This window comes from Penicillium odoratum (genome assembly GCF_028828045.1).
Source record: "Penicillium odoratum strain IBT 22623 chromosome Unknown utg000001l_segment0_segment0, whole genome shotgun sequence".
In the NCBI taxonomy this organism is placed as follows: domain Eukaryota; kingdom Fungi; phylum Ascomycota; class Eurotiomycetes; order Eurotiales; family Aspergillaceae; genus Penicillium; species Penicillium odoratum.
Genome location: NW_026643143.1, coordinates 4,932,406 through 4,948,495, shown reverse-complemented (window position 1 = coordinate 4,948,495; position 16,090 = coordinate 4,932,406). Strand labels below are relative to the sequence as shown.

General features: G+C 48.2%; 6 protein-coding genes across 6 annotated transcripts; 3 read left to right on the top strand and 3 right to left on the bottom strand.

Moving 5' to 3' along the window:
* Nucleotides 1–315: 315 nt before the first annotated feature.
* N7520_001775 (uncharacterized protein) lies at nt 316–1,566 on the bottom strand (the record flags this gene model as incomplete). Its single annotated transcript, XM_057135710.1, has 1 exon — nt 316–1,566. The coding sequence occupies one exon, from the start codon at nt 1,564–1,566 to the stop codon at nt 316–318; it is 1,251 nt and encodes a 416-aa protein (XP_057001646.1).
* A 1,315-nt stretch (nt 1,567–2,881) lies between these two features.
* Nucleotides 2,882–3,464, bottom strand: N7520_001774 (uncharacterized protein; the record flags this gene model as incomplete). Its single annotated transcript, XM_057135709.1, has 2 exons — nt 2,882–3,176; nt 3,220–3,464. The coding sequence occupies 2 exons, from the start codon at nt 3,462–3,464 to the stop codon at nt 2,882–2,884; spliced, it is 540 nt and encodes a 179-aa protein (XP_057001645.1).
* A 371-nt stretch (nt 3,465–3,835) lies between these two features.
* N7520_001773 (uncharacterized protein) lies at nt 3,836–6,850 on the top strand (the record flags this gene model as incomplete). Its single annotated transcript, XM_057135708.1, has 1 exon — nt 3,836–6,850. The coding sequence occupies one exon, from the start codon at nt 3,836–3,838 to the stop codon at nt 6,848–6,850; it is 3,015 nt and encodes a 1,004-aa protein (XP_057001644.1).
* A 548-nt stretch (nt 6,851–7,398) lies between these two features.
* On the top strand, nt 7,399–8,987 carry arp6 (actin family protein; the record flags this gene model as incomplete). Its single annotated transcript, XM_057135707.1, has 4 exons — nt 7,399–7,903; nt 7,956–8,655; nt 8,716–8,778; nt 8,849–8,987. The coding sequence occupies 4 exons, from the start codon at nt 7,399–7,401 to the stop codon at nt 8,985–8,987; spliced, it is 1,407 nt and encodes a 468-aa protein (XP_057001643.1).
* Nucleotides 8,988–10,763: 1,776 nt separating this feature from the next.
* Nucleotides 10,764–11,866, bottom strand: N7520_001771 (3-hydroxyacyl-CoA dehydrogenase family protein; the record flags this gene model as incomplete). The annotated part of the gene is made up of 3 exons (XM_057135706.1): nt 10,764–11,494; nt 11,590–11,689; nt 11,741–11,866. 3 exons carry the CDS (start codon nt 11,864–11,866, stop codon nt 10,764–10,766), a joined length of 957 nt encoding a protein of 318 aa, XP_057001642.1.
* A 237-nt stretch (nt 11,867–12,103) lies between these two features.
* On the top strand, nt 12,104–15,773 carry tof1 (putative DNA repair protein (Tof1); the record flags this gene model as incomplete). The annotated part of the gene is made up of 4 exons (XM_057135705.1): nt 12,104–12,190; nt 12,242–12,479; nt 12,534–14,666; nt 14,725–15,773. The coding sequence occupies 4 exons, from the start codon at nt 12,104–12,106 to the stop codon at nt 15,771–15,773; spliced, it is 3,507 nt and encodes a 1,168-aa protein (XP_057001641.1).
* Between the last annotated feature and the right edge of the window lie 317 nt (nt 15,774–16,090).

Here is a 16,090-nt window from a genome sequence, read left to right as displayed (position 1 = left end):
ACAAGTATCTATTCATCCACGAGGTACAAATTCTCAGCCATGCAAACAAAATCCCGATTTTGAACGCCATTGCAGCCATTAACCAGGCCTGCAATATCCCGCAAAGATAGACAAAAAAACAAAACCAAAAAAAAACAATGCAAGCAAATTTCATACCGCTAGGACAAGTAACCGTGTTCCGTAACATTCGTTCATCAATCATAGTATTCCCTGGGGGAGGTAATCGTAACAAGGGCTAAAGAAAGGAGCAGCGCTGGGTCATGAATCGTATCCAAGATCAATCGGCATGAATGCCGAGAGTGGGGAGAGTCAGTCTTAGGTGTTAATACCCAGGCCCACTCCGCCACTAGTTCTGGATTTCTTCATGCTCACACTGCTATCTTCGGAGCTGGCCTTGCGCTTTTTGAAGGAATTGCGTTCCACGCCAGCTTTCTTCACCTGACCAAACAACTTGGTTTGGAGCAGAGTGCTGGTCTTGGGCGCAGTGTGTCGCATATCTTGATACCGGGCCTGCAGAGCTTCGTCCTCGGACTCCGCGGCTGATAGCGAGACAGTGCTGTCACTATCATATTGGTTGCCACGCGAAACCTGACCTGGGGTGAAATGCTGCTGCCCCTGGCGAATTGAGCGATTGGGGGTAACGGGAACCGAGGTTTGACTGCCGTAAGAGCCCTGTGGTTCATGGAGACGGTTGGTGAATTTGTCCGCGAAAAGTAGGGCGGCAAGACCATCGGTGTGGTCGCCTCGGCAGATGGTGTGAAGCTCGTTTTGCATGCCAGGTGACATGGACCCATAATTGTAAATCTGCGAGAAGTGACGACGGTTGTCTTCAATGCGCTTCTTCAACATATTGTTCTGCTCGGTCAACTCAGCAGACTGGGCAGTTGCGTCGTCGATGGCTCGCTTAGCTCGTCGCAGCCGGCGATCCAGAACAGCGTTAATTTCCTCGAGTTCGTGAGAGCGCTGCATCGCAGTCAGGTAGTCATTGCTGGAGATGGATTGCTTGGGAGTCAAGGGCTCGGTGGGGCGCGTTCGACGGTACTCGGCGCTCTGGAGAATCTCGACTTCGCGCTTGGCCAGCTGGTGCTCCACCTCTGCGCGCTTAACCGCCTCATTACTGGCGAACGAAACCAAGCTATTTTGCAATTTGAAGTGCAAGGCAGACATACGAGCTTCTTGGGCTACTGTGAGTAGATCCTTGGCGATCGTACGAAGCTGGGTCTCATCTGCCTTGTCGATGTCTTCAATGCTTGGGAGATTCTCGGACGCCCCATAAGCATCACAAAGAGACTTGTCCAGGTCAGCTGAGGTAGTCAAAGATGGACTGATAGAGCGAGAGTGGGATCGAAGAAGAGGCGCTCCAGGGATCTGGGTGGAGGGCGGTGGTGTCATGTCGGACGAAGAGAGAGGCTGTGGTGAGTGGAGCTTCTTGTTGGAGCGATCTTTGACTGCGACACTCAGATCTGGCGATGGAGACAAAGTAGCGCGGCGGAGTGGAGTTGACGGAGCGAGGATCTCAGCCGGTGCTGAGAGAGGGCTTTGAGATGAGCGAGTGGGTTGAAACATGACCGATGATGTCGAATTGATATTGATATAGGATCAGACAATGCGCCAACCGTGGGGAAGCGAGTCCTCGCACTGGAATGTGTTAGGTTATCATGTCATCTGATAAACGTGATAAGCGATCGGGCGCATACCGGAAATTGATAGAGCGGGGGATAGGGTCGGAGATAGAAACAAGCCGTGACTGGTTAGAAATGATCCGAAGAGTGATTCGGATGTGTTCAGTGAAGGAGTTGAGGTGGGTTGTAGGGATATTGGGGAGTGGAATGGTAGGAAGTTGCACTTATGATATCGTGGAGGGGGGCTGGGAGGCTGGGAACGGCACATGTGCAAGTGCGGCTGGGTGATCAGACAACCAATGGTGATCTAGTTTGTTTCGAATAATGGATCCACATTCCTCGATGCGGCTAGAGTGACGATCCCGGACGCTCAGGGCAAGTAAACAGCCGTGAACGACGTCGATGGGGGCAGGTTGGGCTGGCAACCGATAAGCTTGGCTGTTCTACGGAGCATACATGAAACAATTATGTCATGATCAAAATTGATGTTCAACCTGAATATTTATCCAAACTTCTCTTTGCCCTATGTCATACCCTCTCTTCTACGGTATTATGTAGTTGAACATTTGACACGCAATTAATATTCATAAAATTATGAGACCTACTGTTTCCCTCCCGTTCTTACTGATTTCACTCCCCTCCCTGGAACTAATTGACTTGTATTTATTCTGCCGCGACTTCGATACTATATATATATATATATATATTTTCCTCTATATACTTCCTTTAGTGTTAAGAGGAAGATTCAATAGAAGACCTAGGGCCTAGGTATTAGACCTTACCTCCTACTATATCTCCTACTCAGTCTCCTACTCAGTCTCCTACTTAGTATCCTATCCAGTTTTCTACCTTTTTCATACTATGTTATTCTAATAGTCAAAGGTCTCCCTAAATTCATAAATAGCGGAATAGAAAAGAAAAGAGAGAAAAGAGAAGAAGAGAGAATTGAAGTGGAAGGAAAAGGGAACATATATCCAAAAAGTCTGCGATGTACCCAAATGATAGAGAGGTAGACTAGCGCAATGAATACAAGTCACTTAATATTTGGGCGGGGAGTGAAATTCATAAAAAGGGGAGTGATTTTAGTAGGTCCCAAAATTATTATTGATGTTATGACATTGCTAATTCATTGCTAATTCATTACTAATCAAGAACTAGATGCCGCGCTATGTATGAAGCGCTCTATAGTATCCGGGTCTCATCTACGTGATATACAATCCGCGTATCAATTTTCTCCTGCGCCTCCCAACCCCCTATAATTATGGGCACACATGCTTCAAATGTTCACATATCTGTCTTGCCGCCTCCTCCGGCGTGAGAGTAGACACATCGAGTTCTAAATAGTTCGGGTGGCCGATGAAGCGATGGACATCCTCCTCGAGGCGGAACTTCCTGACAAGTTTCACGTCTGTCAACTTTGAATGAAGCTCTCGATCTGACGAAATTATGCGCTGCATATTGGTCTCTTCGTCGCAGAAAAGAATAATTGGAATAAAAGCTGCACGTCGCAATTCTGATGTGGCGAGATATTCCGCGCACACAGCCGTAACCACTCTGGAAATCAGTGAAGATGTAAGTAGTGTCGAATGTCGCAGACTCGCTTGAGAGGGTGGAAAATATAGTTTGTCGAATTGCTTGGCGCAGGGCTTGATAACCTGGCTGGGTGCGGTGGAGAACAGCATCGGCGGGGTTGATGAGGAGGTGGATATGGTCTAGTTTCGCAGAGGGCAATAACCTTAGAAGAAAGCGGGCAATCGTGAGCTTTCCAACACCTGGTAATCCATTCAAGTGGACTATTGGGCGTCGTGGTTCAGGTCCTTTAGGGACCGTCGCAGTAGTCATAGTGAGTATGCAGATATTTGCAGCGAAAATGATTTATGAATTCAAAATGAAAGGTTGAATGAGACAGTTTGGAAAAGAAAGGCTCCAATCCAAGCCCTTTGAGTCACGAATCATATAGATATAGGTTCGCTGCCTAAGGCCGCTATCTTTTATCGCGGGTGAAATGTAAATATAAACAACCTCATCTTTAAAAGAATCCGTGTACGGTTCATCCGGGGTAAAAGAACACGTTGGGAAAGTGGGCCTTCCGAAATTTATCCTATAGCTCTCTCCCGTTTTTCTGAGATCCCTACCTCCCCCTTTGGTGGTTGGCCTAACATAGTCCACACGTTCCTGAGGGGCTTCATCCCAAAAACAACACTTCTGGCGCCATGGAAGGGCAGCCGAAAGCTACCCGCCCTGCTAGTGGCATTCCACGACTGGCTTCTCGGCTACCGCTACCCACTTCGACCGCGTCGAAATCTGTTAGACCCTCTCCTTCCCGAGACCGATTACAGGCCGATCCTGGCCTGGACGACCGACGACTGAGAAGGCCTTCCTACGAGTCACTACTGAAGAAGCCCACTACTACGCGCTATTCACCAGCAAAGCTTCGGACCGAAACACTGCAAAGCCAGGAGGATATATCAAGCGAAGATGGAACATTTACCCCAGAGGATGCGGGGTCGGTGGTTGGAGAGGAAGAAAGTGTGTCTGGGGAAACCCGCGGTCGTACACGTCCATCACTCTCGTCGCTATCCGAACGGACGGTTGAGACTCTATCGCAAATTCCACCATCGCCGGCGTCCGTAAGACGGACAAGTTTCTTCAATGGGGCCAGTCCAATCCGTTCTCCCTCTCGAACACCGTCCAATGTGTCAAACTATTCGCGATCTCCATCGCGATTGTCATCCAATCAGGGTAGCAGCGGCGATTTGGTATCTCAACCATTTTCTAAGCTCCGTCTTCCATCTCAATCCCGTGTCGCAGCGGCTACGTCGATCGGGGTTCCAATGGGAAACACCGATATTCTGGACAGTCCTTCAAAATTGAAGAAGCCAACCAAAAGGCAGAGTATTCCGGCGCTAAGCAGTGCCTACGGAAGTAGCGCAACACCGAAGAAGAGCATTGCCACACCGAAAGTCTCACATGTGCGTCCTTCTCAGAGCACATCTTTAAAGCCCCCTCAATCAGATATGGGCCCACCGGAACGTCCCCTTCAGATCCGAAAGACGAGGAAGTCCCAGACAGAAGCGCCTACTTCGTTGAGATCTCCTTCGACCGGCTCGCGATACGTGTCTGCCGCGTCTACTCTGCAAGACGAACTTACACCGGAGCAGCACGCAGAAAACGAATTAAGAAAAGCATCCAAGTCCTCCAGCGCATTACGAGAAAGCATTGCAAAAGCCAAGGCAGCTCGAAAGGCAGCCGCGGCAACGGAGAAGAAAACAGAGGTTGTCCCGGAGATCAAGCCTGTCGGTACCTTCATTGATGGCGACCTCGAGGATCCCTTTAATCAGCTGCCGAAGGGTTCAAATACCAATGTCCTTCAAAAACGTCTCGAGGGAGCACGTGCGTCAGGGACTTTGAATATTGCAGCAATGTCTTTGAGTGAGATCCCTAAAGAGGTGCTCACCATGTACGAATTTGACCCTAACAGCACATCCAACTGGTTCGAGAACGTAGACCTGGTTAAGTTCATTGCCGCTGACAACGAGCTTTCTCAAGTACCAGATGCTGTTTTCCCGGACGTCAACGTTGAGGACATTGATCCGGATAGCGACGAGAAAGGTCCTCAATTTGGTGGGATTGAGGCACTGGATCTTCATGGCAATGTGCTTCATTCTCTTCCCATGGGGCTTAAGCGATTGCATAATCTTCGCTTACTGAATCTATCGAATAATGGGTTGACTATGGATCATATTGCTATCATCATGGAAATTCCGTCCCTAGTTAATCTGAAACTTGCAAACAACAAGCTGGAGGGTTTGTTCTCTTCGGCTGTCAGCAGTCTTCAGAAACTAGAATCGTTAGACCTTCGGGGCAATGCGTTGACCGAGCTGCCCGAAGAACTTGGAGAACTACAAAATCTCAAGATACTGGACGTCGGCGAGAATCAACTGTCATCTCTACCGTTCGAGGCACTCAGTAGAGTTCCACTGAGCACCCTAAATGCCCCCAAAAACAAACTGCGTGGTACCCTCATTCCAGCATCCGTTGATCGACTCGAGAAATTGCAGTCTTTGAACATCGCAAACAACAGTCTTGAGATTTTTGCTGCAAGCGAGACTCTTTCTCTGCCCAATCTTCACAGTCTATTTATCAGTGTCAATCGTATCAAGCGATTGCCCTGTGTATCTTCTTGGCAGTCACTCTTGGTTCTTCTAGCAGATGGAAACAAACTCACCGAGCTCCCTGCTGGATTCGTGGACCTGAAAAATGTGAAGACCGTGGATTTCACTGGCAACGATATCTCCCGCTTGGACGAGAAAATCGGATTTATGGAAAAGTTATCTTCTTTCCGGATCACTAATAATCCACTCCGCGAGCGCAAGCTCTTAAGCATGGATACAGAGGATATTAAGCTGGACATGCGCAACAGATGCGAGCCTGACCCACTGGACACAGATGATGAGGGCTCCGTGACCACTCAGTTCACGCTTGCGCCAGAGACCCCAGCATTAGAGAACGGATGGAAACTCAAGCCTCGAGGTATCCTTGACCGATCATATTCCGATTTGAAGGACTTGGAAACAGACAATTTAAAATTGATAAATGTGGAAGACGTTCGTTGTTTATATGCGCAACATAACGAACTCCGCATCTTGCCTGCTCCCGCCCTCAGCATTCTTGCTCAAGGACTGATCGAGCTTGATCTTTCACACAATCCCATGGACAGCTCAGAATTCATGTCTTCGTCATTAGAGCTGCCAAAGCTTCAAACTCTCAACGTCAGCGCAACGACTTTGACTACGCTTGAGTCTCTCTTGGCCAATCTTCGAGCGCCATCCCTTACCTTCCTCGATGCCTCCAACAATCGCCTCACCGGGTCCCTTCCGAATGCTCGGCAGACCTATCCGGAGCTTAAAACCTTCCTTGTTTCTGACAACAAATTATCTCAATTGGATTTTGAGTCTGTGCAGGGATTACAGGTCTTGGATGTGAGTAACAATGACATTGACCACCTGCCACCAAAGATTGGCTTGCTAGGTTCTGAGCGCTCCCCAAAGAATTGGGGTACTGGGTCTGCCCTTAGGCGGTTTGAGGTTGCTGGTAATCGTTTCCGTGTCCCGCGATGGCAGACTGTCGCAAAAGGCACTGATGCTGTGCTGGACTTTCTACGACAGCATATTCCTGCTCGTGAGCTGCCTGAATGGGAACACGAGAACGATGTTGTTGAGTATTGAGAGATCTTACTTTGATCGATATTCAATTTCACCTTGGGAAACTGGTCCCCAGAGACCATGGTAGAGATGCCCTGTATATAATCTTTTGCTTCGTTTCATCTCTTGTATACATAATTCAAATTATTGCATTTTCAAATTTATGATTGCTCAGTATACTATGCAAGGATGCATGCACTCAATTCCAAGGCTGGGAAAACTTGGTTCCCGCGTGTTGTGTCCCTTCAGCCGTGCAAAATATAGATCTGGACTTCTGTCCTGAGTCACATTTTGAAACAAATAGAGTGTTCTTGAAGACACAAGATGTAGCAAACATGCAATTGTAAAGTTCATATTGCAATACGACAGTATGAATTCTATAAATGTTTACTGGAACATGATTCAATGAATGATCTATAGTCAAGTCAAATTGTACCGGCGTGACCAGAAAGCGGCTTGAAATGGCAGAATATTGCACCTGTGCAAACACTGCAAACGCGGATTATTACTCGTTCATGAACTGAAGCTTTCCTGATCTAGCTTCCCTTTTCAACACTCCAGCACCTGCGATAATGGGATCCTCAAAGGCTCGTCCTGCTCCAAAGGCTCAGAAGGCTACCCCAGACATACACGCGCAAAATCTTCCCGAAAAGATATTCGTTTTAGACAATGGCGCGTACACAATGAAAGCGGGTTACGCCGCGGAACCCAGTCTCTCGTTCGAAAATGTCCTCTCCGCTTGCACCTCTATACCAAATACCCTCGTCAAGACTCGCGACAACCGAATTGTGATTGGCGCTCAGACTTCAACGCACGTCACCGACTGGAACGAGGCAGCATTCCGTCGGCCGGTCGAGAAGGGATACATTGTGAATTGGGAAGCAGAGAGAGAGATTTGGGAGCAGTCTTTCTTCGAAGAGAAAGCGACTACACGCAATAAGAACCTTAGAATTTCTGCGCCAGAAGACACCACGCTTATCCTGACGGAAGCTCCGAACGCCATGCCCATTTTACAACGCAACGCCGATGAGATGGTGATGGAGGAATGGGGATTCGGAGGATATGCGAGGTGCCTTGGTAGGGATTCAGCTTGAGGTACACATTTTGTTGATGCTGACAAATTACGCAGGACCAACACTTAATGCTTGGAACGAGCTTCACACTTTGTACGGCGACTCCCTTGCCAGCAAATCGGACTCGGCTATCCTACCTATGGACTGTCTGCTTGTTGTGGACTCGGGCTACTCACATACAACTGTAACGCCGGTTTACAAGGGGCGTGCTTTACAACGTGCAATCCGGCGCCTCGACATTGGCGGCAAGCATCTTACAAACTACCTCAAAGAAATTGTGTCAATGCGGCAGTATAACATGGTGGATGAAGCATATATTATGAACGAAGTTAAGGAGGCCGTCTCATTCGTGAGCAACGACTTCAAAGCGGATATGGAACGGACCTGGAAAGCGAATATCAAACGTCAGACCGACCAAAGCGTGGTGGTAGATTATGTTTTGCCAGATCCAAATGCAGGGAAGAAAGGCTTCATGCGGCCCCACGATCCTCTTCTGCATGCGAAAAAGAAGAAAGGTGCACTTTCTGGTCTCAGCGCCGAGGTGTTGTCCGAGGATGTGCTAGTTTTGGGTAACGAGCGCTTTAGCGTTCCAGAGCTTCTGTTCAACCCGGGCGATATTGGGATGACACAGGCTGGAATCCCCGATATGATTATTCAAAGTTTGTCGGTTCTTCCTCCTGCACTGCATGCCGCCTTCCTGGCAAATATATATGTAGTTGGTGGCAATGCTTCCATCCCGGGCTTCATGGAGAGACTGTAGGTTCCCTTTGATTTTGCGGCAGGTGTGATGAAGTGCGCTGACTTTTTTCCCCGCAGAGAAACTGATTTACGTCCAATTGCATCGGCGGATTGTGTTGTGAGGGTACGCCGGGCCCAAGAGTATGTTGCCTTATCTCACGCACAAGACCTAATCAGACGATATGTATCATACTGACTAACCTTGCAATAGTCCTATTTATTCGACCTGGCTAGGAGGATCTCGCCTTGCCAATAATCGAGAAGAACTGAGCAAAGTCGCAATTACCCGACAAGAATATCAAGAATACGGATCTGGATGGGCCGGCCGACGATTTGCAGGAACTATTTAATGATGGCCCTAAAATGAAACAGTGCAATTCGGCCACTACTTGGAGTTGGGAGCCTTTTCTACATGAAGACAATTACGATGCATCAGTGATACCCCCTGTTTTTAGTGATATTGTTTTGGACAAAATATGACTGGTGTATATGGTTACCACGGTTTAAGTCAGATCTTCCCTTGGTTGTAGTTGGCAAGGGAGAACCTTCGAAGCAAATGCCGAATATCTTCATATGACGAGGACTTGACTCGTTCATTTCTAATGAAACGTGGAATGTTGGCATTTGCCTATGATATGATCATAATAGCATTGTAATATCGTAAGCCAGGTCAGTATCAAAGCGTCATGTCTACTCAATCCTTAGCACTTGGCGCAAAGCTATAGAGACTCGACAGGACCTGAGTTGTCCTCTAATTGATAGATCTATGATATCTACCAAAGAGTAGCTTACATCGTTAACAGTTTCGTCAATTTTCTCCAAAAATGTCTCTATTATTTTGCTTTGCTGCTTCGGATACCACAAAATCCAAAGCACCGAAAGAAGGAGCCCCATCTTTAGAGAAAATCAATCTCATTACGCAGTCAGCACAATTGCCAATACCGGGCTATACCTCACAGCAATCCCAACAAGCAGCAATTTTTGGGCTAGGAAAACGGCTGAAAGAGGCTTGGAGAAGCGCACTACCAGCGAAACAGTCAGTGTAAGGATCTCGTCCAGAAACCGGGCCATTCGTATTGACACCCCCAGACAATGCCTAGGATGCTACAAAGAAACCCCGATCTCTAAAATGGTCAATGCATCCTGTGGGCATATATACTGCCCTATCTGTATCATCAGAATGGCGCGTCTTGCCATGAAAAACAAAGCCTTGTTCCCAGTCCGATGCTGTGGACAGGAAATTTCCTCGCAGGAAGTTATATCAGCACTGCACAGTAGCCGCGAAAAGCATAGGTATCAATCTCGGAAAGACGAATGCGCTGTTCTACCAGCAGATCGTTGGTATTGTCCCCAGACACATTGCCGTCAATGGATTCCCTTGACCAGTTTTGTACCGTCCAAGCCGCTCAAATGCCCTCACTGTCGAGCTAAGATTTGCCTCAACTGTCGTGATTTGGCGCATAGCTCTCGTGAATGCGCTGTCGATGATTCACTGGATGAGGTACTTGAACTAGCCAGACGCCAGCACTGGCAGCGATGTTATAATTGCCATACACTGGTTGAGAGGATTGATGGATGTAGACACATGGAATGTGTTTGCGGAGCTGAATTCTGGTATGCATCCCCTTCAGATGTTTTTTTTGTCATTACTCTCCGAATCCAGGAACAATGCTTATATCGTAAATAGTTACCATTGCTCTGAAGAATGGGGAATGTGCCGTGAGAGTTGCAGATGGAATTTTGAAGAAGTGCCCGTTGCTGCTCACCTAGGAGATGGTAACCTCGATATCACCACGTTGGTCGCTGCTATGGAAGTAGCTGAAAGAGAGGAAGAGGCGATCTTGAGACATAACAGATCTTACAGATCTGTATAATCCCCTGATACTGGTTAGATAAGGGCCCCCGGAAGACCTATTGGAACATGTTCCAGGACATGTCCTGAAATATTTAGGAACCGAAAAGATATACCTATGATGCCCATGCTTATGTGGTGAAACCAATAAATTGCTATCAATTGATATAGAGCTGGCCATATTCATCAATTGTCTACGATATTAGCATACACATATGTACTTCATTACAGATAACAGGTCGGCCTCGATATCGTCGATGGAATATTGACATCGTTAGTACTCGTAGAAGCCCTTTCCAGACTTCTTGCCCAACCAACCAGCATCAACCATCCGACGCAGAAGACCTGCCGGTCGGTACTTGCTGTCTCCAGACTCCTGGTGGAGGACGTTCATGATCGCCAAACAAGTATCCAAACCAATGAAATCAGCCAGTGTCAGCGGACCCATTGGGACATTTGTTCCAGTCTTCATAATGTTATCAATATCCTCACGACCACCTACACCGGTCTCCAAGCAGATGACAGCCTCATTGATGTACGGCATGAGGATACGATTGGCGAGGAAACCGGGAGAGTCAGCGGAGACCGAAGCCACCTTGCCCATGCGCTGCACAAAAGCGACGGCGGTGTCCATCGTCTCCTGTGAGGTCTGCAAGCCTCGGATAATCTCAACTCCCTTCTGAATCGGAACCGGGTTCATGAAATGAGTTGCAATCACCCGCGACGAAGCCTGCAGATCTGTCGGATCAGTGGTGGTGGCGGCTGCGATCTTGGTAATAGAGATTGACGAAGTATTGGTAGCCAAAATAGCGTGCTTAGGAGCAATTTGTGCGAGCTTAGCGAAGATGGACTGTTTGAGATCGGGAATTTCGGGAACCGCTTCGATAACAAAGTCTACCGAGGATAGATCGTCCATCTTCAGGGTTGGAATTAGAAGTCCGCGGGCCGCATCGGCGGCTTCTCGGGTAATACGTTGCTTGGAGACATCCTTCTCAAGAAGCTTATCTGGGGCAAGAAATGCATGAGTGATTCATCTCGAAATAATATATGGATGTTGGGCAAGCGTTGATCCAAACACCGACCCAGGCGGGATTGCTTACCCGCAAACTTGAGACCCTTATCCAAGGAAGCTTGAGAGCTGTCAACCAGAGTCACCGGGACCTGAGCCTTTTGTGCCGCGACAAGTGCAATTCCCAAGCCCTATTATTCAATTAGCGAATTTTCATTGCCAGTGTGGTCTTCTTGACTTACCATCTGGCCGGCACCGATCACACCCAACAACTTAACCTCGGCCGCGCTTGCAGCTGCAGTGGAGCTGAAACAGCGGGCAACCCTGGGGCCATTTTGGCAGACTGAGCGAAGAGAAATAGCAAACATTTTAGGCAAGGAGGGAAAATTCGCTGTACACAATAAAAAGAGAAAGAAAAATCGAAGGTTTAAAAGAAATGAGTATACATCTTCACGTGTAAATGTTATCCGACGTCATCGGTTATCTTCGGCCTTTTTCCAAAGGCGGTGAAGTTTCGCCGAGAATCCGCGGCGGAGGAGAAACGCGTAAAGACGCGTTTCCCATTTCGCAGTCACCTTTGAGACTCTAAATCCAACCCACCCATTATGGAGCAGGAGCCAATCGCTCTGGGTCTTGATGTTCAGGTCGTTGACCCAGATGTTCGGGGCTATGTTTATAGCCTGGTAACTGCGGTAAGTTTTCTCCCCCTCTGCATTGTGCATGTACTTACGCGTGATTTCTAGCTCGGAGGTTTCAATGGCGATGATGCGGATCGCTATGTTTTGGGTGACGATGCCCTGGCATGTCTGCGCGATATCAAGCGGTGGCTGAAGCTCTACGACGAAAAGAATAACCGAATGGATGTGGCGCGATGCCTCGGAGAAGCCAATCTAATCAATGGAGACCTGCTTCCAATTCTTTCGCTCTGGTGGTCCAATGGACAAAAGAACAAGCACATGACGCGCATTGCTCTAGCATGCTGTAGGTCACACTTCGATGGTTTTCAAAAGAAACAACGCAGCTCACACACATAAGTGGAACTTCTCGTGCCGTTGACTTGGCCAGTCGAGTTCCATAGCCAGATGACCGTCAACCACCACCGGCACACCCCTTACATCCAGCAAGCACAAGTTCAGTACAAACGAGGTGTTTTAAAACATGGTGGATCGAACATCCTACGCACGATCATACGGATTGCCCTTCCCAGCATGGCCCTGCCTCGGTCCGAGCGGGAGTCCCGAGACGAAGGGATACTCAAATTAATGCTCTATTTCCTGCGAAATATCGCCATCATATCTACAAATGCACGCTTGGCGGCTGATGGTGAAGAAGAGGAGACTTCCAGATCGGCTACTATTGAAGCATTCCAAGAACAGGACGCATTCGCCCTGCTTCTGACTATGTGCTCCAATGTCGGTGATGACTTCAACCTACAGGACGTGGTATTGCTCGAGATACTTTTCCACATTGTGAAAGGCGTTAACGTCGAGAAACTGTTCATGGACGACGAGCAGAAAAAGGCCAAGGGCGCGAATGAACTGGGTGACCTTTTGCGTAAGGAGGATAAAGTGCGAAGAGAATACGCCAAAAATGCGCCAACCCGACATGGACGCTTTGGCACTATGATCTGGGTGAAGCGGGATGATGCCAAGGTATCTACCGTTTCTGGGCAGAATGTTTTGCGAGACGACCAAACCACCCTTCAGAAGATGGACGAAAGCAAGAAATGGAACAAACCTCAACCCCGTCGCAAGCAGGAAGATGTAGTACAAAACAATAACTTCAATATGCCCGCGCACCTCTCCTCATCCGCATCCAAGCACTTGCGAACCTTTGTGGAGGAATTCCTGGACTCTGGATTCAACCCTCTGTTTACCCACGTCCGTAAGGCGATTGAGCGTGAAGCAGAACGGGTTCTGGAAATCAATTCTCGCCAATTCTTCTACACGGTTGGCTGGTTTTTGGAAGCGGAGCGCACCCGACGGAGTCGACAGATGAAGCAACACATTCGGAGCGGAAAGAACGCCAAGGACATGGAGCCAGACAGTTACGGTCTGGTTGCTGGAGTCTTGAATCAAGAGACATTCATTTCCTTAAACCGTGCCATGCAGAATAGCCTGGACAACAAGGAGTGGGAGGATCTGACAGCACAGATGCGCTGTTTCACACAGATTCTCTTAACTGTCCAGGAAATGGCCGCATCACCAATTGAAGAAGACCAGGATATTGCCGAAAACATCCAAAACCGTATCTTCTACGAAGAAACAACTCACGACCGGATCATTGCTATCATGCGTGGATACAAAGACCAAGGATTTGGATACCTGGATGCTTCTACAGAGCTCCTACACGTATTCTTGCGAATGCTTGAACGCTACTCGAAGGAAAATGCCGACATGCAGGTTCGATCCAAGCGAAGAGCCAGACGCATTAAGAAAAAGGCTGCCCAAGCCAACGGAAAAGATGGACCCGACAACGAGGAAGTACAAAACTCCGAAGATGAGGACTTGGAGGAGGCCGCGGCGACCGTCAAGGAGCGTGCTTTCGATTTCAAGCGCTTCGTGTCCAAATTCTGCAACCAGAAGTGCGTTGACACGTTTATCGCCTTTACAGAGTTCTATCGTGAATTGAACTCGGAGCAGTTGAAACGTGCTCATCGGTATTTTTATCGCATTGCATTCAAGCAGGAGATGTCTGTCCTCTTGTTCCGTTTGGATATTATCAAACTTTTCCATCGAATGATCAAGGGACCTGGAGGAATAGACTCTAGTGAGCCTGTCTTTAAGGAATGGGAGGAGCTGGTCCGCCAGCTTATTCGACGACTCATCAAGAAGATTGACCAACGTCCTGCCATGATCACTGAATTGCTGTTCAGCAAAATCAACTCCACAGTGTACTACCTGGAGTACGGACATGAAAAGCAGACCATATCTAATACCAGACGCGCGCCCGCAGATTTAGTATTCACCTCAAAGGAAACAAAAACCACCAAAGACAAGCTGGGAATTGTAGCTGGCGCCCTTGCTCTTGATGGTCGAGCCGATCTCGCAAAATGGGTCGTCGATGTTTTGACCTCGGCAGCCTCCGAAAGAGAGTCCTGGGAGGCACAGGACGAGGCTCGGCGCGCAGAGGACCCTGAGGCAGACAGCGCTCCTAGTCCGATGATCTGTAAGTTGACCATATTCAGAAGGTGAAGTCTCAAAAGACACCTCTAACCTTTTCATAGACGTGGAAGCCCGCGACGAATTTTGCCGGAATGCAATGTTCGCAAATGCGAAGCTCCGACTTCTTATGGGTGTGGTTGGGTTCGAACGAATAGGAGTAGAAGACGTGCCTGGTGCTTCATGGGTGATCCCACCGACTTTGAAATCGAGTGATTTGCGGGATTCTATTACGAATATCAGCCAGACACTTGTCAACCCGATTCCGGAGGGCAGTGCCGAAGACCCTCGTACTCTACTTACACGCAAAAATGTCAGTGCCCGGAATAGCGAGGCTCATGACATTCATGATGTCAAATTTGGATCAGACTCCGAGGGTGAAGATACAGTTCCCGATGGAATCATGTTCCCTCCTAACCCTCGATCGAAGTCTAATGCGCTGGATGAGCTGAGGAAGAAAAGAAAGAAGAAGAGCAAGGCGGATTCCGAGCAAGAGCCTTTGGATGATGAAACCATTGAGGCTCGCCGACAGTCACGTCTCTCCAATGCATTGGCTCGTCAGCAGAAGATCAAGAGTGATCTTTTCATCCATGCTAGCGACGACGAGAGCGACGCGGAAGCAGACGCAGAATTCTTCCGACTGGAAGAAGGGCGGCGATTGGCGCAGGCGGAGAATGTCAAGAAAGCCCTTCTTACTGGCATCGTAGAAAAGTCGGTTGCCAAGGGCAAGAAGAAGGCGAGCGTCCGGAAGCGCCAAAGTGATACAGCCGGTTCTGTCGCAGAGTCCAAGCGACGACGACGTGGATCTGTCTCAGCCGGCAGTGGCGCGGACAGTGATGGAGATGATGATATTCTCATGACAAACATGGGAGCCCAATCGCCTGGCTCACCGCAGGAAGCGTCTACAAGTCGCGATGCCGAAGAGAATGAAGACACTCCTCTCACATCGGCCGAGGATGACATGGATTTCGATGAAGATTTTGCAATCAGTCGGAACCGAAATCTGAAGCCTTCGGTAGCCGAAACTGACGCGGACCCAGATGAAGAGGATGCCCCAATTGTATCATCTCGACGGCGATTAGGTGGTTTTGTGATTGAGAGTGATTCTGAGTAAAGTTGATGACATGTCTGATGACCTGATGAGGCGTTCGGATTTTCTAAAAGAATTGTAAAGGGATACCTAGTTTCAAAATTAATTTGTACAGCTCTTGCCTACACATCGTGCTATGATTTTTGTAAACTTGATTGGAGGTTGTAGTGCTTTGCTTAGTAGTATGTATAGCGTGGGCGGAAATGATTTTAGATTTTGGTAGAGCATGAGCTTTGCAATGCACACAGAAGGATACATACTATGTAAAGAGTGGCTGTGACGTAAATACTGTATTAGTAAACTGAAGTACAAACTACAAGAGAAGAAAACATGTGAACTTC